We start from the raw sequence: 24783 nt of genomic DNA on the forward strand, positions 1-24783 counted from the left end.
GTATACATTTTTATTCTTTTTTTAGCTAGACAGTTGATATTTGATTAATTTATAGGGACTCTTCCTATATATACCTAATTAGTAAATTATCTCTTTGTGGTATAAATTATACTTATTCCTAGTTATTATTAAATTTATGACATTTTATTATAGTTTCTTCATGCAGAAAATTTGATTTTTTTTCAGCTTTTTAAAATCTTTTGTCACTTAGAAGACTGATGTCACTTTTTGAAAGATTTTATTCTTGACGTTATAAAAACATGTCTTCTAGTAGTAATGGTAACAACCGTGACAATAGCAACAAATAGTACTAACATACATCTGCTACTATATGTACTAAGCACAACTTCTAACTGTAGCTCGATGAGGCAGGTTGTATTATTAACTCAATTTTATAGAACAGGAAATAGAGCGACAGAATGTTTAAATAATGTGTCCAAAGTCATGCAGCTAGTAGTTGATAGAGACCAGCTTCTAACCCAAGTAGTTGGGTTCAGAGTCTGTGTTCTTCAGCCAGCATACCGTACTGTTTTGGGGGGGATTTTGTGTGTGTGTGTTTTATGTGCTTTTTTGGTATATTAGGTTTGAAGTAGGAATTCAGCTTATTTTTGGACTGTTTGGTTAGAGGAGGCACCAGCAAAGGGGAGTATGAAGAATTGATCATCAAGGTAGACATAAAGCAGGGGATGTGGTTTACCATATGAATGCATTTGTCAAAATGGAGTGATCTTGATGATATGTGTGTCAGTGGAATGAACTGAAGTAGAAGTTAAGATGGGTACTGTGTGGGGATATGAAAAAATAGAAACAGAATAATTTTTTGAAAACTGGCTTTGAAAATGAGGATGGGAGAAGGCTGTAGAATAAGGGGATATTGTTATTTTGTGGAAGAATGAAAGAGACTTATAGGTGTTACAATGCTGATAGGAAGAATTTAAATAGATAAAATATTAAAGATAGAGAAGGAGGATATTCAATGGCTGAGGTTTCTGCAAATCAAAGAGAGGGCTCTAAAGCACAAAGGATTTGCTTTACGTATAAGATGCTCTATTATTTCTGGGGTGTAGAAAAAGATAGATGCAGATAAAAGTGACTTTGTGAGCTTGTTGGTGGCAAGTGAGAGAGTTCCCTTATGATTGTGTCTATTTTTCTCTGAGAAGTAAAAGATGATGTTCTCTTCAAAGTTGGAGAGTTAGAAGTTTGAAGAGGTTGGAGGTGTGAGGAAAGGGAAGAAGGTTTGAGTTAGACATCGTGGAGGATATGGAAAGGATTGATAAAAAGCCAACTGAGAGGGGTTGTTGGACATTATTGAAAGGACAGACCAAGAATGGGAAGCCATTTTTCATCTTGTTCTTAAACTCTAACACAATGATGAGAAAGTAGAAGCTATGCTTTTGGAGAAATGCACACTTTAGGTATAATTAACTTTGCCGACTTTGTCTTTTCAGAAACAGACTTCCAGCTATCTGAGGTATCTCCTAGTGGCAATCAAGCTTGCCTAGAGTAAAGGGAATTTTCAAGGCCTAAGACATCATGCATTGGGCAAGGACTGTAAAAGTCATGAAACTTGTAATTACAAAAGTTATAAACCGCTCAGAGGGAAAGCAGGTGGGGATTCCATCTTCCAGTAAATTGAGCACTATCTACAGGGAAGCCAAGGATCCCCCGAAGCTACCCACTGGAAATACCTAGGAGATAAGGGGAGGTGTACCCTCTACTAGCTCTAAGGAATGTGTTTGGGAAGGTGCAGGAGAATTAGAATCTTTGTCACACCCTTCTCTAGGGGCTATGATAATATGGGCGAACATTAATGGGTCTCTGTGTCACAGGTTCTCCAAGACATCCACAGGTGGTCGATAAGGAAGTCACAGCAGTCACCTGCAACATCTCCAAGAAAAGTATTTAAGCCAGGACTCTGGGGGGCTACGCGGCCACACTCATCTAGAGTGTAGGCCCACTCCCTGTCTGTGGGGGGTGAACTTTTCTTAAATAAATCTTTTCTTCTCTTACCTCTGTGTGTCACAATTCTTTGCAATTTACTCGGATCTCTGCATTGCCAGCGCACACCTCTAGCTTGCCAGCCCCGGCAGTGCTGCTGCGCGCCTTCCTGCACCTCTCCACCCTCACCCGGTCAATCTGTACCCTAACAATTATTGAAGAGCCGTTCACTGGAAGTTGGTTGTGACAGTATGAGTTCAATTTTCTTTTCTAGTGACTTGCAGGCCAGTTCTACCATTTCACTTATTATAGTTTAGTGCACTTTAATAATTCGCTACCACCTTATAATTTAAAAAATAGGCATACTACTTTTAAAGCTTGTCAAGCTAGTGTTTTAAGTGTATTGAGTAAATTGGAAAAGATTGAAGAAATCATTTCACTTCATTTTGATATCCTTAGTTTATACAGGACACCTCTTGAGAATAGATTTCAATTGTGTATACTAATTCATTTGACTTTTGTTCACATGGACATGAAACCCTTGGGTAACTTGTAGAGGATTATGAGACAAGAATATATATTTTAAGTTTTAAGAATGTAGTCTTGAATACCTAAATGCCAGTATAATACAGTTGTCCCTTGAATTTTGCATGGGAATGGTTCCAGGACCTCTGCCCCATACCAAAATTTGAGGATGCTCAAGTGCCTTAGCTAAGATGGTGTAGCATTTGCATATAACCTATGCACATACTCCTGTATACTTTAAATCACCTCTAGATAACTTATAATATCTAATACAATGTAAATGCTGTATAAATAGTTGTAATACTCTGGGTTTTTTTGTATTGTTATATTTAATTTTTTGAATATTTTTCACTTGTGATTGGTAGAACCTGTGGATGCAGAGCCTGTGGATATGGAGGTCCAATGGATGTAGTTTAATAGTAAACTCATTTTTTAAAAATGCAATTTAAAATGTGCATTAAGTTTTCCTGAAATATTTCCAAATTCATATTTATTCATTGTTAAACTTGTTCATTTGTTTTTTACACAGGGTGTGATAGGTATACAGCTGGTCGTTACCATGGTGATGGCCAGTGTCATGCAGAAGATTATACCTCACTATTCCCTTGCTCGATGGCTACTCTGTAATGGCAGGTAAGGCAAGGCTAGGCTGATTTTTGCTGGCACTTTCCATCTCTAGTTTACCTAGCTAATTAACTTCCTAGAGACTAAAAACAAATTTCTATTTCTAAAAGTATGACAAAGGAAAGTTACAAGAAAAATCTAGCTTCTTTCTCTTATTTTGAGATATTAGTAGTTTATCTGTTTAGCACAAAAGTAATAGGGTAATGGACAAGAATTAATTCCCCCCACCTCCTACCTACTTTTACTTTGTTTTGTCCATAGCTATTGATAATATCATGTATCTTTTCTAGTTACTGTAAAAAAAAGTTGGTCAACAAAGGGGTGAGAAATTTTAAATAGAAGTGCTTAAATATTTTTACCATGTTGGGGAAAAATGACTCAAAGTACGTGTTGTGTTGTTGGTGACTTAGTTCATAATTTATTATGAGAGTTATGGATTCTTTGTTTACTAAGAATAATTTTAAATTGTTTAATTTAGCAAAAAGGGGGTAAAATTATGTTGTGGGATTTTAATTTTGCACAGTACACTATAAGCTCATTACTATTCCTACTCCTTCTAAAGGAGCTAGGTTGCTTTGCTGAAATATTACCCAAAAAATGAAACAAAGCAAAAGGCTAAAGTAAAGTAAGAATAGGTGATATAGTGAGGCAAAAAACAAGAAAAGTCTGCACACATACCGCAATCCTTTGTAATAATAAAAGGAAAATGATAAATTTGATATCTCACTTTTTGCTTCAATTATTCTTTTCCAATAAATAACCAAATTCTGTTACTGCTTTGTATGTCCATTTTTTTGTTTAGACTCTTCGAAGAAAACAATGGATAGCTCTCCTTGTAATGATTTCACATTCTGCAAGACAAATACATTTTTGATTCTGGACCATTCCACCTACCAAGCTTAAATTTCTCTCATATAATTTATTTTCTATTTAAAATTACTTATAATCTTCTCTATACTTTGTACTTTTTTCCATGCTGATGTTTAAATATAGAAATACATTATTCAGATCATGAACAGGTAGATCATGAAAGGTAAACATCAGCTGGGCAAATTATTAATTCTAAGTAAATGGAATCTGAGTTACTAAACTACATAAATACATTAAGGTAACTTATTTTCTCCTGCTAATTGCCCATTTCTAAATTCTATGCTTATGATCCAGTGACATTTCCAGAACTTGAGGATCTTGTCAGTGTTGTCCCATTTTAGTTTATATGCATTTGTATGTTCTTGCATGTTCTGCTTTCTATTCGTTTTTATAAAACTTATATCCACTAGTAAAAATGAACACTTTAGAGATCAAAAACCTGATTGTCTTCTTTATTAGTATTGTAAAGAGTTTATATTTAAAATCTACCTTTTTTGATAAGAATATGTCTTAAGTATACACAGATAATTTGAGGGGGAGCTCAACCTTTGGAAATAAACATTAAGTTGACTTTCTTTGTGACCTTGCCTTACTTTTATAAACAGGTGAACTTTGTGTTAATTGATAGTAGGATCATATTAGGGTATAAAAATATCGAGATAATCTGGTAATGGTTATTTTTCTGCTATAGTTTCATTTTCTCTCAGTTTGGTTTTGTTTTGTGTTTTTAACATCATCTGCCTTTTAAAAAATGTTACTACTGGCATTTTGAGGTTATGAAAGCCAACACTGAGTAGTGTCACCTAATTCAGTTGAATAAGATTATTGATTTTACCCTTCTGGCATAATTATTGTTTTACCAACTCTATGATATTAAATGGTACTGTTTTAATATTGAAAAAATATCAATTGTTTCTAAATTGCCCATATGAAAATATTGTTGACAAGAAATGACCGTTTGCATTTTAAATTATATGATGCAATTGTGTTGAAGAAAGAGAAAAATCTGAGGACATTCTTTGTAAAAAAAAAAAAAAAATTTTTATTTTTTATTTTAAAGATGGGTACAATTCAGGATTAGGTATACAAGTGGTCATTGTATGTAAAGTTTGGGCCTGCCTTTGGTCCCCACTTCTCCTGGTTTGGGATCTAGTACCCTGATTGATGTTATGTGTTCCCCCCAACCCCACCCTGGCAGTGTCCCACTACTGCCAATCTGTAGGACATTCTTTAGGGACTATAAAATGCTTAAAGGAATTTAAAGGGAGAACATCATGGGAGCTTTTTAAAAACTATGAATATTGTAGGATGGCTAGGGAGTGACTGTTGAACAGACTATTTAATAGAACTATTGATAGATACCATGATAGATTAATCATGAGTATGTCAGGAGAAACTTGTTTTTAATTTCTGTATATATTCTCTTAATATTCATTATTTCACTGGTATCCTAACTTCAGATTGTAAGAAAATGTTTATGTGTATATTTAACATTGTGGCTTCTCTTTTGTTATCATGTTAATTAGTCTCTGTTCCTATCTCTCGTTGGTCTCTGTCCCTTTGAAATGGAGAGTTTGAAGTGACAGCTGATTCTAGTGCAGTTGTCCTTCCATATTTGTGCATTCAACCAATTATGGATCTAATATATTCAGAAAGAAATATACCAGTTAAAAAATATAGGCTGGGTGTGGTGGCGCACACCTGTAGTTCCAGCTACTTGGAAGGCTGAAATGGAAGAATTGCCTGAGCCCAGCAGATCGAGGCTGGTGGTTGTGGACATGCCAGTGCACTCCAGCGTGGGTGTCAGAGTGAGACTCTGACTCAAAAAAAAAAAAAAAAAAAAAAAAAAAAAAAACCCAGCATAAAACCTATTTACTTAGCATTTAAAAAAAGATACATTATAAAACCTATTTACATTGCATTAGGTATTATAAGTACCCTAAAGTTGATTTAAAGTAGACAGGAGATTGTGTATAGTTATACTGCAGTTACAGTTCCCTTTTATGTAAGTGGCATTTTCAGGTTTGATATTCTGGAGTAGGGAGTGGGGGAAGATTGGGTGATCTTCCTCTCCCCTCCAGTTTCCCTTGGACACTCAGGGGCAGTTTGTGTTGATTTAATGAGTAAGTCATTTTCCCACAGGAGTCAATACCTTGAAGAACCAAGCAATTATACTTGAAGGAATAAGTAATTTTTACTTACATATTAGTAGCCTATTGATATTTTAATATTAAAAAATTGATTAATTTTCTAGGTCTTGTTAGATAATGTGTATATTGCTATTAGTATTTTCTAACTGTGCTTTTTAAACTATTTTTTAAAAAACTGTATATTTAGTCTGGTTTAATTCTATTACTATTATCTTTTTTTTTTTTTTTTTTTTTTTGAGTTGGAGTCTCACTCTGTCACCCAGACTGGAGTGCAGTGGCCGCTCCCAGCCACCGCAGCCTCAACCTGCTGGGCTCCGGCGATCCTTCCGCCTCAGCCTTCCGAGTAGCCGGAATTACAGGCATGCGCTACCACGCCCAGCTGATTTTTTGATTTATTGTAGAGATGAGGTCTCGCTGCCTAGGCGGGTCTCGAACCCGCGGGCTCAGGCAATCCACTCACCTCAGCCTCCCAAAGGCGCGGGATTACAGGCTGAGCCACCGAGCCCGGCACACTATTATCTTTATAATTGTTTATTACTATACCTTTATAATTGATAAAAAATTTTAAATGTTTTATTTGGATCTGTACATTTGCATTGAGTTAGCTATGTGGGGAGATGCACTGGTGTGTTATGATCTCCAAAATCTCAGAGGATGAAATTAATAAAAGTTTCTTAGTTTTTTCAGAAAGGAACCAGGGTCAAATCTAGGTACGTTCTTTACAAAATAGTGATTCAAGGTTCACCTGTCTTCCAACTGGTGCCTGAGGGATTCTAGCCTTCTTCCATCTTGTGACTCCTCTGTTCCTCCTGCTACCATGTAGTCCTCTGTTAGGTTGCTGTGCCACTTGGCAAGTCAAGAGTGAGGGCTCTGCATCTTTCAGGATATTCTAGGGTGTGTCAAGCTTAGAAGTAGATCCACCATTTTTGCCCACATTCCATAGCCTGGGGCCTGTGATTAGTTCTGGCCAAAGTGCAGGGAAGGCTGGGAAATAATACATAAACTTGGTGAATGCCTACCTAGTTCTTTTCTTGCTTTTATCTCTGTTTTACAAGTAAGAAAACAAATGGTTTATCAATTTCACGTATTGAGAAATGAAACAGATCCAGACCTCTTGTCCCTGGAAATATGACTCACTATCTCAGATTTATTTGATTGATGGCTGCTCAGCAACCCCAGATCTTGTCTTGGAACTGTTATACTTGAACAGTTTTAAATTTGGTGGGGGAGGGGGTGTGCCAAATAGAACTTTTCTATAATCATTTTGACTTTTGTTGGCAGCTTACAGAATAATTTATTTGAGATTATTTTCTTTTTTTCTACTGTTTTTCCTAGCTGTACTTTATCTTTTAGTATATATCCTTTAGGTTATAGGTAGTATATGGTTTCTCTTCAGTTAATATGTCTTACAGATTCTCCGTGACCATATGGCTAGCTTTTATTCTAAATTAAATTAAAGGCACATCAGCATTAATTCTGATTACCAAAAGCATGGTAAGCTTTAGAGTTTAAGAAACACATCTGTTGCCATTTGAGATTAAATTTATTCAGTGTTACTGAGTTATAAATGTTTTGAGTTCCATTCCTCTAAACTATTATAGAAAATGCTATTAGTTCTTTTTACATGTCTTTTTGTGACTGTCAGATTTTGTTGAAGAGATTCCTGCTTTACTAAGAACTTGAGTTAAAATCTCTTTGGCCTATAATCGGTGAGATGTATTATTGATCTAGAAAAACTCAACTCTCTTAATATTCTCAGACTGTTTCTCCCCAAAGGGAAGAAAAATCCTAAGAAGTTGCTTTCTTTGTACCCTTGGTGTGAACTGCTTTTCCTAATATAAGGGACATTTGCTCTAACAGTTGTGCATATTAAATCAGATGTTCTTTATCATGTCCGACATACCACTAATTTGTAGCCAAATTATTTACTACTTTTTTTTGTAATTGAAGTTCCTTTTTGTTTTGAAGTTTGCTTGGCCCCTTTTCATGGAGAGGTAAGTGATAGGTTACATTCTTTGTACATTTGAATAGTGGGTTTTGCATGAGGAGTAGGATATTGCTTTTTATCCGTAATAGCTTCCTTGCTGAACCTGCTCTCTTTTTCCTAATTGTTCAGCTCAAACCTCATGCATTTTTTTCTACCCCTTTATCTTCCTAAGCTCGCAGTTTGGTCTGCTACTTCCCTTCATATGTCCCTCATGAAAAATATATTATGGTCAGATTTACTCTGGTTTTGTCTCATCCCAAATTGGGTAAAGGAGGTGTTCTAACACCTTTGTATTCAATTACTCTGTTTCTTTTTGCCTGCTCTTTGTTGCATGCTGCCTGATCCAACAATCTGCAAGTTCCCTTTGGTGAGAGAAACCTGCTATTCAAATGCACAGTAGGTGGGACCTATGACCTAAGGGAAAGGTTTAAACCTTCAGCTACTACCCTTTGGAATGCCTGAGTCCTGCTCTCCTTGCCTTAACTGTCTTAACTTACAGCTTCAGAATGTTCGTGATATTCTATGAAAATTTCCAATAAGTAACAGGAGAATGTTTGTGTATTAAAATGGTATTTTATTTGTGCTGAAAACCTGTCTACACTTTAAGTGGTATTTGTTTTAAGTATCTCCTTCCTTACTGGTCAAAATTATGGAGACTCAGTTTGGAAACTAAGACTATCTTTAGTGACAGTTTTAGTCAGTTTGGACTGTTGTAGCAGTACCATAGTCTAGGTGGCTTAAAGGCAGCAGAAATTGATTTCTCATAGTTCTGGAGGCTACAAGTGCAAGGTTAGGATGTCAGCGTGGTCAGGTTTTGGTGAGGGCCTTCTCCCAGATTGTGGACTACTTACTGACTTGTTTGTATCCTCACAAGGAGGAAAGAGCAAGCTAACTCTGTGACCTCGTCTTAAAAGGGTAGTCATCTTATTAATGATGGCTCTACCCTCATGACCTAATAACCTCTCGAAGGCCCTGCCTCCCGATTTCATCACTTCGGGGATTAGATTTCAACTTAAAAATTTGGAGGGGGACACAGACATTCAATCTGTAATAGTGATGTATGTTGTGTACCGTGATATAGTTTTGTACAAATATATATTAAAGCTTTTTTTAGCTTGCTCTGTTAGATCTGCTTTTCTATTTTGTTCACATTTAGGTTTCCTCCACTTTAAATTTCTAAAAGTTTTATTTAAAATTTCTAAAGTGGTTTGCTGTAGATGATGTTGGTGCTTAAGGTATTGTTTTGTTTTGTTAGTGCTGTTGTTCCACTTTAGTAAGAGTCATAGTGGCCTGATAAATTTTTTATAAGTGGTTTGTATAAGGATGGCTATTGAAAAATTACAATACCGGATTGACTTTATTGTCTAAGATACTGCTGACAATCTGAGAATAAGTGAAAAAAGTAGACTAGGTAAAAATTGTAAAAGACACTAAAATTAATATATTTAACTTAAATATAAGAGGCTCAGTTTTTTAGTGAGATCTTAGTAATACTATTTTTTAAGAATTTTTTTTTTTTTTAGTTTAACAACAGTACATGCCTCCATTTTCTCATTCTTCGGGTGGCTGGTTAAATGTTGCCTCAGAGGAGTTTTTTCACCTATTATCTAAGGGTGTCTCTCATTCTCATCACTTGTTTAGTTTCGTATGGTATCACAATTTATATTTTATTTTTCGTTTTTAAGTGTAGTTAAATTATACAGCAACTGAAATATAAGCATCTAAAAACACTTTGGGACTTGGGCTTCATTGGGCACGATTATATCTCCATTGCCTAGCAGAATACCTGAACATAGAAGGCTCTCCATAAATGACTGATGAATGAATAGGTAGATGAGTAACAGTCTAGAAGGAAGTGGTCCTGAAAGCATCTAGCATCCTTAGATTCCAGCTTTAAACAATAATTGTTACTAATGAAGCTGATCACGAGTTGTCCAGTAAGAGCTGTAATAAATCTTACCTATTTTAGAGAAATAGGTTTACAAAATGAGATTAAGCAAGCTTAGGTATTTTAAAAAGAAAATATTTCTTAGAAAAATGTAAAGGTCCTCAAATATTTCATTATTATAGGGCTCTAAATATAACATATTTTTTAAACTGAGAGTTATTTCACTAATTATGTATTATTTCTCAAAGTTGAACAATTGGTTTTAGTCTTTATCATGAGTTATTTTTTATGTGTTCTTCTACATGTTATTCACTCAATTTTCATTATTTGGGGATTCTGTATTTGTGATTTGCCTATCTGCTAAAATATATTTTTAGCTCTGAAATCAATAATTGTGTTGCTTTTATGGTCATTTGTGAAATATACAGAGTGGCCCTACGTACATGTTCCCAGTTGAGGTCTAACAAGGCAACACTCTGCCCTCTTCTTTCAACTGTCATATTGTAAACAATTGAAAAAAATGTTTTTTACAGTTTTGCATTTTTGTTGGTGACTTTGCTGTTTAAAATGATTCTCCCCCCCCCTCCCACCTTGGCAAGGTGAATCTCCTCTGTCTGTCTCTGTCTCTCTTTCTCTCACTTACTTTCTAAATAAACTATATTTTCTAATAAAAAAATTAAAATGTCCCACAAACATAGTGCTGTCTAGTACTCCTAAGTACAAAAAGACTGCCTTATGGAAAAAAAATTCTGAAATGACTCATAGAACTCAGGAAAATGCTGTACTTAGGATTACAGGTATTAGATAAGCTTTGCTTAGGTATGAGTTATAGTGCTGTTGGCTGTGAATTCAATGTTAATGATTCAATAGTATATCTTAAATAAGGTATCTTTAAACAGAAACACACATAAAACAAGGCTGTATATTGATCAGTTGATGAAAATGTTATGACCAGAGGCTTGCAGGAACCTAACCCTGTATTTCCTGTAGGAGCAATGGTTCAGTGTTCGCGGCGACTTTATAGAACATAACTACCGCGAATAGCAAGAATCGACTGTAAGTTAAAATTCTGAACTTCAATCAAAATGTCAGGAAGTGCCTCCTCACCTGTTTAATAGTTTAGGAACTTTTTGGGTGGGATATGTGTTATTTTAAAGCCACTAAACTATGAGAAGAACTGAATTCTTTTTGGTTCAGTCATCTTTTTGAGCACTTACTATATGCCAGTAGCATTGACATATATAAAACCAAGTAGGTCATAACATGTTTTACTCCAGGACTCTTTCAATTAGGAAGAACTCCATTGTCATTCAACTAATCTGACATGGATATACTGCAGTTTTAGTCTGACAGCAGTTACCTGGAGTTAGTACAGACTCCAAGGCAAAGTTCTCCACAAGACTGCCCTCCACAAGACTGCCCTCACTTTATACACCAGTTTCAAGTTACTGTTACTGGGATAGTGCACTTTTGACTGACTGGCTACAAATTTGAGGATTCCTATGATCCCTTCAGGTTCAGTAGTTTGCTAGAATGACTCATAGAACTCAGGAAACTGACTTTATTTATGATTTCAGTTTTATGCAACAGGATACACCTAGGGTGAGGTTTGGGAAAGAGCACAGATTTCCATGTCCTTTCCTTGTGGAGTCTGGAGATGCATTAACCAACCAGGAAGTGCCTCTGAGCTTTGGTGTCCAGAGTTTTTTTCCTGGAGTTTCATTCATAGGTATGATTTTAAGTCATTGATTTAAATGATTGAACTCAATCTCCAGCACCCTTCCTATCCCTGAAGGTTAGGTAACTGAAAGCTCCAACTCTCTAATCGAGTGCTTGATGTTTCTGGCTATCTGGGGCCTACCTTTGAGTCACCTCTCAGGATATCACAAGGCCCTTCGAAACTCTGTGCGCAGAACTGGTTACACAGAACAGATATATTCTTTATTATACCCTAGGGAGACTGCTTTCTAAACAATAAAGGATAAATTAGGAGTTTTCCAGGTAGAGCAGTAAATTTATACAAGCAGAGAGAAGAATATATTCAGAAGTAGCAAAGGATAAAATAATTGTTAGGAATAAGATACCATATAATCAAGCTAGAATGTATAACATTCAGTGGGAATGAATGGGTGAAGGTGAATCTGGAGAAGCAGACAGTGGTTAGATCATGAAAGGCTGTAGAATTTCTATAGCTGTTTGGACCTTGTAGTGTGTGTTTTAATGGAAACTCAAATATTAAAAAGTAAACGGAATAATATAATGAACTCATATGTACTCATCATAATTAATAGCCAGTGGCCAAATTTGTTTCTTCTGTACTCTTTCTCATCTCCCCTTCCTCAAAATATTTGTAGTAAATTTCAAACATCTTATTACTTCAATCGTAGTGTATTTTATTGTGCATATCTAAATATATGAGCTTTAAAAAAATTAGCCACAATCTCATTATCATAGATAAAAATTTATAACAATTTAAAAAATATTGTATATCTAGTCAATACTCATATTGTCAATTTTGTATTCTTTTTAAAAAGAGAAAATCAGTTGCCAACATTTTAAAAACTTGGGCTATTTCACATTAAAAATCTAGATTTCTGTAATTGAAAAATGGAAAGGTCTAGCAGTACCAGATCTTTTCTTCTTTTATAACAACAGACCAAAGTATTTGCCTTAGCTGCCTACTCATTGCTTTATCCTGTGAGGAGCCTTGGAAAAATTTTAAACTGGCATGTACCTTGATAAGATTTCCATTATGGAAAAATAGCTAAAGATGGAAAAAAAGAAAGGAAAGAATAGCTGAAGGTGGGCTGAGAATGGATTTGATGAGGAATATATCCAGAAAAAGGTAGAGAGACCACTAGGAGAGTTTTGTAATAGATAAAACTGCAGAGGAAGATATGCTGAACTAAGATCTGAACTAACGTCTTTGCAGTAGAGCAGACAGAGTTTAGAATTTTGAGTTAAGGAACAGAATCAATACCATGTGGAAAGGGCACAATGAAGATAAGATCTGAATATCAAATGTAAGTGTTAGATAGTTGGGACCCTAGACAAGATGTGAAATTTAGAATGAGCCAGTTTGTGCTTGGGAGGGAATAAATTATTTGAGTCTTGTGTGTTTCTTAGCTTCAGATTGCAGTATTTTGCCTGTGTGGTGGAGTTGAAGACACCCAGTTGTTGAAGCCCTAACTGAAGAAGGCTTGAAAGAGCCAAAAGCAAAGTGTTTTGTAATACGATGCTTTTTTCTCATTTTTATGCACATAAAGTTTGAGAATTCTTAAACTAAATTAAAAGAGGGAAAGAAAGGAAAGACTACTTGTAAATGTGAGAGCATTCAAACAACTCTTTTTTTTATAACTAACTATCAATGTCTTCAAATTAAGGATTGGTGGATCATTAATGTGCTCCTGCCCACTTGCCTGCAGAGTTCACTTACTTGCTTTTAATAATAAGCCTGTATAATCTATAATCTTATTGTATATTTATACATTGTTGGCTGTAAGATTATATACATACAATCAGCAATGCAGGACCTGGCATCTAGTAAGTGCTTGGTAAGTGTTTGCTGGATTTTAATCTAAATCTTTTTAAGGTTTAAGCAGTAGTATCTGTTTTGGATTACAGTTTTCACCTGGTATTTCTCTACAGTGTCTTCACAAATAGGAAACTCAATAAATATTTATGGGATAAATGAGTAACTTCAGTAATTTTAAGTACTTTTTAAAAAAGGACTCTTTTTTTCCCTTAGTTTGAGGTGGTATCAACATCCTACAGAAGAAGAATTAAGAATTCTTGCTGGGAAGCAGCAAAAAGGAAAAAGCAAAAAAGATAGGTAAGTTAGATGGTTGAGCCTGTGAAGTGTTGAATATTCAACATGATTTATGTAAATATATTTTTATACCCTGATTAAAGAAACATGTACCGATTATGTTTTTTTTTTTTTTTTTTTTTTTTTGAGTTGGAGTCTCACTCTGTCGCCCAGGATGGAGTGCAGTGGCCGCTCCCGGCCACCGCAGCCTTGACCCACTGGGCTCCAGCGATCCTTATAAGTAGTTAATGACTTTGAGATAAAACCTGTGAAAGTCTAGTATGTACTAATCTAATATACAGGCACAAAACAATGATTGTTTTACTCAATAATGGTTAACTTTATTCTTTGTGTTTAAATTATGAGAACATTATAGCCATTGTATTAAAGAAAATTTAACTGAGTGTTTATTGGAGAGAGAACTATAGTCCATGTCTTTTGCTACAACTCCTTTAAAGATGTCATTTGGTTTGGGTTCCTTTCCAGGTTTTACTGTGACTTTGTATTGTATTCTTGGGCAAATTGACCTGTTTTTGGCCTCAGTTTTCTCATTTTAAAAATAGAAGGGTTGGACAATATAACTTTAAAGGTGGACAGTATAACTTTGTGGATCTTACTCAGCTCTTGAATATTCTGTCCATGTTTAAAGTTTATGAAGAGAACTGAATACTAGTAAACCTCACTGAGTGGATCCCAGTAGCTTATCTGTGAAATGGAAAGACTGAACGTAGTGATTTTGAGGAATCCTTCCAGGTTTAAAATTTTATATCTCGATTTAAATTGAATTCTCAGGGAAAGTCCATGTTAATTAGCTTCTCAAAATGTACCTTAGTTTTCTCCAGTCCAGGAGAACTTCTTAGATCCTCTCTGTTTCTGAAATAATGATTCTAATATACTATAAAATGTCAGTGACAACACATTGTTGCCATATTTTTCATGTATATCATAAAAGTTATGTTAACCTAGCCTAATACATTTATAGGTGATAAAAAAATTCTTTAAACGTTAATGATTATTTGGCATGAAATCAGAAATTTGAAAAGACTGTCTTTTCTGATCTTACTACCATACTCTTTATATTATTACACCTTGAAGCTCATTGGCATATTAATAGTAAACCTTCCTTCTTTTTATTCCGATAGTTAGGTTATTTATTAAAATATTTCTCCCTGACGTTAGTTTCCTTAACACTTTTACCACAGCTATGCTTAATACACACAGCAACCCTGAGTATGAGCTAATAATTTAATTTATACTTTACTAATGAGAAGCTGTTGATCAGAGATGTTAAATGAGTTGCCCAAGTTCACATTACTATTATGGTTCAGTATTTTAATCTAGGTTAGTTTTTAGTTTCTGGTTTCCTGTGAACTATTTTACACCTGCCAATTTATAGCTACAGTGTTCAACATTTGTAACATTTAGTTATAATATAGTGTTCATTTTGTAAATATTTGAATTCTTACTGTATGCCTTGTAATCAGTAATTTTATTTTATAATAGTTTTTATGTATTGAACATGTTTTATATTTACAAAAGGATACATTAATGATGCTGATGCTGGCTTATTCCTAGTAAAGAATTATTGTTTGGTTTTTTGGTCAAAAAATAATTTTTTGCTGAGGCTTCCCAGTTTATATTTATTCAAAAATGAATGTAAAATTGTTTTTCATTATTGAAAATGTTGAAAACTTTTTAATAATGTTATTAAAACTTAGTTTAAGCCAGATGTGATGGCACACACCTAGATCCTAGCTAGTCGGGAAGCTGAGGCAGAGGGATAGTTTGAGCCCAGGAATTTGAGTCCAGCCTGGGGCAACCTCATTCTCTAAAATTTTAAAATAACAAAATAAAATAAAAACCTAATTTATTACTTTCTTTATTTGGTTTGATTGTCTTTTAGAGTTAAATTTGGGAATGATACAAATGTACCTAGAGGATTTTAATGTTTTCCTTTATCTGTGATTTTTAGTGAAAGTTATTCCCAGTTAGTTTTTCATGTTCATATATTTCTCATATGTTTGTGCCTTAATACATTTCTTTAATTCTGATTTATGTATAGCTACAGGTCTGTTTATATGTACGTATGTGTGTGCATGTATATATGTTATTTCCAAGAGAAGTGCACTTTGTCTTCTTTCCATTCACTTTTGTGCCTAAAGAAAAGCTGTTAAGTTGTCTTTAAACCTACAGAAGAGATGGTAGGAAAAATGGATGTGCATTCCTGAGCTTGCATTCAAGATTTTGTTGCTATCACTAATGTAGGTAATTCTCTCCCTGGTAATCTGTATATTCACATGATAAGTTACATCTACATTTTGTAGTCCCCTTTAAAAAGTACCTCTGAGTACCTTACCTCCTTCTAGATGAAGAAATTTCTGCTTCTCTTTTTCACTGAAATTTTAAATTCTCATTTGTAATTAGTGTGCAACAAGCGCTTGGATAACAGTGTAGGTAACTTATTTTTTGTGTTACTTGTCTGATTTTTATAGGAAATATAATGGTCACATTGAAAGTAAGCCATTAACCATTCCAAAGGATATTGATCTTCATCTAGAAACAAAATCAGTTACAGAAGTGGATACTTTAGGTAAGGGAAATCTTGGTAAACTCTCCTATAAATCTTAGTAATATATTATGGCAGTGAAAGTGCTTTCCATTTTATCTGTTGTGGCTAGATTTTTTTGGTATGATTTTCTAATCATGAAATCCATTATACAGACTGTGGAATCTTTCTAAGAACTTAGAAACTCAAAATGACTTCATTTGAATTAAATTTCTTTTTCTGTTTACTTTTATTTATTTTTCCCATTTTTCAGAAGAGGCTAACTTACACATAAGTTTGTTACACAGTTTCTATATTTTAAGTTGAAGTCAGTTTTCTCGATCTAGAATTCGAGACTTCTTCTTGCTGTCTTTGCCATCGCTCCCTTTTCTAATGTGGCTTGCAGAACTGCATTCGAGTACAGTTGACCCTCGAACAGTGTGGTGGTTAGGGACTCTGACCCTGGTGCAGTTGAAAATTTGAGTATAACTTTTGACTCCCCCAAAACCTAACTACTAATAGCTTATTGTTAACTGGAAGCCTTGCTGATAATATAAACAGTTGACTAACAAACACATACTGCATATGTTATATGTATGATATGTTGTATTCTTATAATAAAGTTAGCTAGAAAAAAGGAAATGTTATTAAGAGACATAAGAGAAAATATATTTACTATTCATTAAGTGGAAATAGATCATTATAAAGATCTTCATCCTTGTCATCTTCACTTTGAATAGGTAGAAAAAGATGTAGATGAGAGATAAGATTTGCTGTCTCAGAGGTAGTAGAGGAGGAAGAAAATCTGCATGTAAGTGGACCTGCATGGTTCAAACCTGTGTTGTCCCAGAATCAACTGTATTTGTATTGATTTACCTATATTTAAAATAATTCAATTTTATTCTCACAGTAGAATGTAAGGTGGTTTTAGAATAATAAAGCAGATTAGGAATCAGAAAACTTCACTTCTTCAAAATTCATTTATTTGAAAGTGAAAATTGAAAAAACTTCACTTTTACCTATTGAGTATTTCTGAGTAAGTCATTTAGTTTTCTTCCTGTATCTCAATTTCTATAGTTATATAGTGACTACAATGATTTTAAGCTGAAAATGAAATTCATATGAAATTATTTGAATCCTAGAAGGGAAAGGCATTTTAAGGTGAGCTCATTTAAAACATTGGTTTTCAAGCCGGGCTCGGTGGCTCAGCCTGTAATCCCACGCCTTTGGGAGGTTGAGGTGAGTGGATTGCCTGAGCCCGCGGGTTCGAGACCCGTCTGGGCAGGCGAGACATCATCTCTACAATAAATCAAAAAATTAGCCTGATGTGGTAGTGCACGTCTGTAATTCCGGCTACTCGGAAGGCTGAGGTGGAAGGATCGCCGGAGCCCAGCAGGTCGAAGCTGCGGTGGCCGGGAGTGGCCACTGCATTCCAGTCTTGGCGACAGAGTGAGACTCCAACTCAAAAATAAAATAAAATAAAACATTGGTTTTCAAACTTTGATATACATAAAAATCACTTGAGGGGCTCTTTTTTTAAAATTATGAGGATTTTTTTTTATTTTTAAATTTATTTTAATTTTTATTTTAAAGATGGTTGCAATTCAGGGTTAAGTATACATATGGTCATTGTTCAGGTAAAGTTTGGGCCTCACTTTTGTCCCCATAGGTACTCTTTAAAATAAAGGTTCTCTACTCCCACTCTTAGAGATTAAGTGAATCTACAGTGTTCTGGTTCTGGGAATTATATTTTTAAAAGTGCTTCAAGTGATTTTAGTTTTTGACCAGGTTTGAAAACCGCTGATTTATGTGATAAATGAGGAAATAATACATGTTTTTAAGAAGTAATTTTGATAATGTCATATAAAGTATCATTATGTAATTTGGCCCTTCTTGGGTTAAATCACACCACCATAAAAAACTGTAACAGATTTATCTAGTTTCTCATATAGGATTATTTTGTGACACAAAGTGACTTCAAAATACTTGAAAGATGTTTATTACATCTGTAAAGATTTTGTGTATATATGAGAAGTGGTGCTGGAATTCAGAAATGTCATTGAAGAACAGTATAAATCAGTTGCCTAATATTCAAAAGACTTATTATGTCATCCTCTTTTTTCTTAACTATTTTAAATGCAACATTTAAAGGTACTTTGTTTTTTTATACTAGTTGTCACTTTTGTTTTACTAATCCTATATGTGCTTACTTGTATAAATGTTCACAGACATATAAATACAAGAACATATATACAGTCTTCCTGATTTTTAGTATGGTTTTGACATTTTTACTAATAGCTAATGTTCATTGAATACTTATCTTTAATACTATCTTAAAATTATTGAGTATCAGACATTATTATAATACTTGTGTTAACTCATCCTCATAATTCTATGAAGTGAGAAACTTTTCAATCCTTTCTTAAAAAATTTATTAACAGGAAATGTTGAATAACTTGGGCAGGGTTATATGTACAGTGTCATAGAACCAATCAGTGATAACTAGGCTATTTTAATGAACCGAATAAATTGAAATTAGGGTAATGTAGCTTTAGCATATAGTTTATTGAGTATTTGGCTTTACTTGTACAATTTTGAGAACTAGTTGCAAATGATACTAGTTTAGCAACTGGTCATATGATAGCAAGAGCATTTCCAGTTAACCAGAATATCAGGGAGATGTTTCTTTATGTTAAAAATTTATGTAATCATTGTGAATGCATGTTGTGTATGTGTGTTTAGATAAAGGTAGAGAGTTTTCTGTCTGAACTTCTTTTGATTTCAATATTCTATTAAAAGGCATATATATAATTATATTACTGAACACAAAATAATATAGCACAGGTTAAATATATACCTAAGAATATATATAATTTGTACTTTTGTTGGATGTATATATTATTGATGCCTCAATAATTATCTTGAAAGTCTATCTCATTTCAATTATTGTTAATTAAAATGATAAAATTTTAGGTAAATGGGCTTTTGTCTGTCTTTTCCATCCATTTCCCTGTCCACCTTTCAGAAAGTTATTCGAAAGGCTCAGTGTAAGTGATTTTTCTTTTCAGGAGAAGGTGTTTGAGGATAGGCGTCTTGTAACCACTTCAGGATAAATCTTTCAGACTGATATTCAGAAGCTAGGTCAATCACAGGAGAAAACCTAAAGCAGTTAAAATAACTTCAATGAAGTGAAGAGTGTTAAAATAAGTGGAAGCAAATAAAAAATTTGCCCAATCATAAAACAATTTTGGATTCTTAGAATCTTATGATCACCTCGGAAATAAGTTTTTATTAGTTTGTTTTGATACTTGAAATAGGACTCTTTGAATGGTGTTTTATTTTTAAAATACTTTTTCTATAAGGATATTGTCTACTCAGGTATAATTGTATTATATTTTACAGCTAAAAATTATCCAAAGCAATGTAGATCATCTTATTATGTGCCAGTAAGAACACGAGTTGACGTTTATGTCTGTGATTTGTTTCCACATTTTTAGAAGGCCTTCCAAAAAATAATGTTGATATTTTAGACTATACTACAGTAGAAGTAAATCAGAATATGTGTACTTTTTAAGAAGTTTAAAACAGCTGTGAGGCATAGGTTTTACTTTCAAAGAATGTTAATTTTAATGTAAACTCTTAGAAGTGGAATAGTTTGTTGAAGGGGTTTGATTTTATGGAATGTTGATGACATTTTACCAGCTTTTCTTTCAGAACAGGGAATAAAAGGTATATTTAGTTAATTTATTATTTTAATCTGTAGTAATTCACAAAATTACTACATTAGTAATTTTATTAGTATAATGATTTTATTAGTGTGGTTAACAACTGTAACATGAAATTTTAACTTAATTAACATAAATGTACAATATAAGTAACTGTTGTATTCCTAGACTAAGCTGTATTCTGAAGTTATCAGTTAGGTTCTTAAAAACAACTTGACTTATAATTTCTGTAAAATAAAGCTAATCAGTTAAGAAAAATGCTGCCAACACGTCTGCAGTCTAATGATTTTTGATATTCATTTTAGGTTTATTTTAATTACTTAACTTATGAGGTATTAAAATTTAGTTTTGGATACTAACATCCTCTTCTTTCCTGCATTTTTAGTTTCTTATATTTGCAAACCTTACATTGCAAATGAACAAGTAAAATAACATCTAGCATTTTTAAAGTTAATTATAGATAAATCCTCATAAACTCTTTGTGAAAATTTAAGTGAAACTTTTTTTAACCTTTATTTTTCAGCATTACATTACTTTCCAGAGTACCAGTGGCTGGTGGATTTCACAGTGGCTGCTACAGTTGTGTACCTAGTAACAGAAGTCTACTACAGTTTTATGAAGCCTACACAGGAAATGAATATCAGCTTAGTCTGGTGCCTGCTTGTTTTGTCTTTTGCAGTGTATCCTTCAAAACATCATTAATATTAATCTGTCTTGCAGCTAACACCATTAGATCTCATCTCTCATTTGAAAAAGATTTTAGGTTATTAGAGAGCTTTGTTGAAATTGTTTTTATGTAATTTAAAAATTTTTCAAAATAATAGTGGTAAATAGTTTAAAAACTTAAATATAAGAAAAGATGCCAGTTCCCTGCTTTTTTTTTCTCATCCAGGTCTAATGTCACAGAGGCAGCCACTTCCAACCTCTTTTAGGCATTTCTTTTGGGAATTCCATCCTTATGTTTAAATATTATATGATAATGGTATTACTTTAATTTATGTTATTGTGTCTTACTCCTTCTTTCTTTTCCTTCCTTTCTTTCATTCTCCCAGAATAGTTAGAGACAGCATTTTATAAATTTGTAGTCAGTTTTTTTCTTTTGTTTTTGAGTTGGCCTCTTACTCTGTTGCCCAGGCTGGAATGCAGTGGCACAATCACTGCTCACCACAGCCTCTACCTGTTAGGCTCAGGCAGTTCTTTCATCTTTCTCCTCAGTAGCTGGGACTGCAGGCACACCCACCATACCTGTCTAATTTTTTAATTTTTTTGTGGAGTTGAGGACTTTATATTTTGCCCTGGCTGGTCTCAAGCTCCTGGACTCAAGGCATCCTCCCGCCTCCTCCTCACAAATTGCTGCAATTACAGGCGTGAGCCACCATGCCCAGTCTGTAGTCAGTTTTACCATGTTATACCTATGAGAATATTATTTATAGCCAGGCATTGTATGTATTGTTGCCTTCCTTGAATGAGTTTTGTTTGTTTGTTTGTTTGTTATATGGAAACTAAACTCTTTCACAGAATTAGTGAGACAATGGTAGTTGAGATGCGTCCTTTCTGTTGTCTTCCTTCTGAATCCCTCAGCTTTCCAAGCTCCCGGCATAGCCATTTTCCTGGTACTTTCTTCACTATCTTCCTGAGAATTCCTTTACCTCTTGGATCCCATGGTCTCCTCTTCCTTGATTCATTCTCCTTTTGGCAGAATGCATTCTCCTAGAGTGCCCTTAGAAAGGGTGGTAAACTTACTTTTTGAAGTCTTGCATGCCTGAAATTATCATTACTTTCCCCCCTCATACTTGATTGATAGTTTGGCTCAGTAGAAAACTCTGTTAAGAAAGAGCTATTTTCCTCAGAGTTTTGAAGGCTCTTCAGAAATTGGATGCCCTTTTGCTTTTTTGTGTATAGCTACCCTCCCCTCTTAGACATACCCATCTAAAACTGTTTCTCTTTATTCTTTTGGTTTCTGAAATTTACCATTAATTGTGTTAAGTTCTAGGTTTACTCTTTAAATCTGGAAACTCATATATTTTGCTACCAGTAGCTATTTTCTTTTCTATTTTTATTAAAATTAAGCATAACCCCTACTGTCTCCTCCATTTCCATCTCTCCAGAGGTAATTTCCTCCAACTCCTCTGTTTGATGCTTGTCTTTGTATTTCCATGTGCTTTAAAGCACTCCTGGATTTGAGTTTCCAGCTTTAGCTATTGCCATTTCACTTTGGAATAAGGATTTAGCACATCATTTCCCACTCATCTCATCTTCCACATATTTTGCTGTACTGTTTTTTTTTTTTTTTTGAAGAATATCATTATTTCTGTTATGATCATGTATAACACTGGTCATATTTAAATACTGTACTTGTCTTAAGACAATTTTTCATTTGCTTCAACCTCAAGCACTTCTGGGTGTTTAAATATCAATATGTTTCCAAGCATTAAGAGTATGTCAGTTTTATCTTCTTGGAGAGTGGTCTCTGGAGCCCTCAGGTGAGTCTTAGTCTGAACTGGTTTACCCCCTCTCCTGATGCATATGTTCCCTGAGGATTATTCATTGTCATATTCTGAGGGATCTCATTGTATCTCTTTAACTGGAGTTTTATTTATTTATTTTTTTGAGTTGGAGTCTCACTCTGTCGCCCAGACTGGAGTGCAGTGGCCGCTCCCAGGCACTGCAGCCTCTACCTGCTGGTCTCTGGCGATCCTTCCACCTCAGGTTTCCAAGTAGCTGGAACTACAGGCGTGCGCTACCACGGCCGGCTAATTTTTTGATTTATCGTAGACATGAAGTCTCGCCAAGTTGCACAGGCAGGTCTCGAACCCGCGGGCTTAGGCAATCCACTCACCTCAGCCTCCCAAAGGCACGAGATTACAGGCTGAGCCACCAAGCCCGGCTAACTGCGTTATTTTATTTTATAGTCCCTTGTCTGCCTCCTACTTGATTGCTTTTGCATTTTGGTAGAGCATACTCTCCAGTATCATCTTCCAAAAACGTTGTATGGAGGTACATTTTTGTGACCCTGCATTTCTGAAAACATTTTTGTTTTACCCTAAAAATGAATTGGTCTTTTGGTTGAGGTAGAATGCTAGTTGAATATTATTCCTTTGATAACTTTGAAGGCATTATTTTATCGTCTTTGAAGTGCCATTCTTATTCTAAGGACTCCAACCACCTTTTCAATTTCTGATTTTTTATGTCCTGTTTTTTTCTTTGTAGAATCTTTACCATCTTTTCTTCAGTTGATCACCTCATATGTTGAAATTTTATGAGGGTCTGTTTTCATTTGTGCTAAGACTTTGCCAATCTGGAAACTTATGTACTTGAGTTCTAGAAAATTTTCTTGAATTGTTTTACTGGTGATTTTCTCTTTTATGAATGCCTATTGTTCAGATATTTGATCTCTTAAACGGATTTTTTTAAGACTGTCATTTTCTTTCTTGTATATTTATGCCCATGTTTATATTTTTATGTTATTTGGTGTTCTGGGAGATGTTCTAAACTATCTCATTACTTTTATTGAGTTTGTTTTGAATTTCTGCTATAATTTTTAATTTTTAAGAGGTTTGTTTCTTCCTTACCCCACCCCCTTTTGGAATCTGGCTTGTTTTATGATTGCATTATCTTCTTCTATTTAAGTCATTGATACATTTTATTAAAGTTTTTTTTTTTTTTTCCTGCCAAGTATCTTTTTACACTTAGTTGCTTTTGGTTGGTTGGTTTGGTTGCTTTCATGTTAAAGGTTTTTCTCATAGAGCTGTAGTGATCTATGTTTGCCTGACCTTGTTTAAGTGTGAGACACTAAAAAGCGGAATGGAACCTCTGAGCCTACGTTGAGGCAAGTTGTTGAATCATCCGGCTGGGCCAGAGATCACCTTCTTACTCTCTCCAAAGCACACATTTTCAGTTGGGGGTGGATTCAACTGGTTACTTTTTAAAAGTACTTCTTTTCAGTGGCACTTACTTTTGATAACCTCCTATTATCCCCCAACACACACATTCAGTAACTGTTACTGTGACCTCAGTGTAGAGAATTATGTGTCATCTAACCAATTCCTTATCCTTTTTGGGAATTCTGCAATAAAATCAGATGACTTCTTGACTTTCTAATTCAGCTTCCTCATTCTGTTACTCAGTTATCATTTTTCTGCCTACTTTCTGGCTTACAAAATTTCATTGCTTTTTCTCTTACGTCCTTTATTTATATCCTTAAAAATAGATTCCTTTACCATCATTTTGTAGGATTTAGGAAGAGACTAAAAGTGACTGACGTGCTTGATCTGCTTTTTTTTTTTTTCCAGTTTTCTTTTTTTTTTTTGAGTCGGAGTCTCACTCTGTCGCCCAGACTGGAGTGCAGTGGCCGCTCCCGGCCACCGCAGCCTCCACCTGCTGGGCTCCAGCAATCCTTGCACCTCAGCCTTCCAAGTAGCTGGAACTACAGGCACACGCTATCATGCCCAGCTCGTTTTTTGATTTATTGTAGAGATGAGGTCTCACCAAGTTGCCCAGGCGGGTCGCGAACCCCAATTTTTTTTTTAAAGGGTCTCCGTATGTTGCCCAGGCTCAAGCAATCCTCCTGCCTCAGCCTCCTGAGTAGCTGGTACTAGAGGTGCATACCACTTCTTGATGTATTATTTTTATCCAGAAGTTTTATATTGTTTCTTTGGTATGATCCTCTATTTTCTGTCTTCTTTTTCAGGAACTCTTATTGGTGAGATGTTAAATTTCCTTG

The 24783-nt window shown here is 34.6% G+C and overlaps 1 protein-coding gene across 11 annotated transcripts in view; it reads left to right on the forward strand.

Moving 5' to 3' along the window:
• TMEM161B (transmembrane protein 161B) overlaps positions 1 to 24783 on the forward strand; it is a 69996-nt gene that overhangs the window by 16688 nt on the left and 28525 nt on the right. For 5 of the 11 annotated variants that reach the window (XM_021719539.1, XM_008072491.1, XM_008072504.1 and 2 more), the window contains exons 2-5: positions 2993 to 3096; positions 13731 to 13814; positions 16283 to 16380; positions 20584 to 20740. Coding sequence is in view for 7 of the 11 variants with exons in the window: in XM_008072491.1 (XP_008070682.1) it covers positions 2993 to 3096; positions 13731 to 13814; positions 16283 to 16380; positions 20584 to 20740 (443 nt within the window). In the remaining 4 variants the exon portion in view is untranslated. Of the gene's footprint in view, positions 1 to 2988; positions 3097 to 8075; positions 8102 to 13729; positions 13815 to 16282; positions 16381 to 20583; positions 20741 to 24783 lie in introns of those variants that run through there. The other 6 variants (XM_008072497.1, XM_021719524.1, XM_021719544.1 and 3 more) reach the window with 6 other exon arrangements.

The sequence above is a fragment of the Carlito syrichta genome, unplaced genomic scaffold (genome assembly GCF_000164805.1).
Source record: "Carlito syrichta isolate Samal-C Ts95f unplaced genomic scaffold, Tarsius_syrichta-2.0.1 Scaffold115580, whole genome shotgun sequence".
In the NCBI taxonomy this organism is placed as follows: Eukaryota; Metazoa; Chordata; class Mammalia; order Primates; family Tarsiidae; genus Carlito; species Carlito syrichta.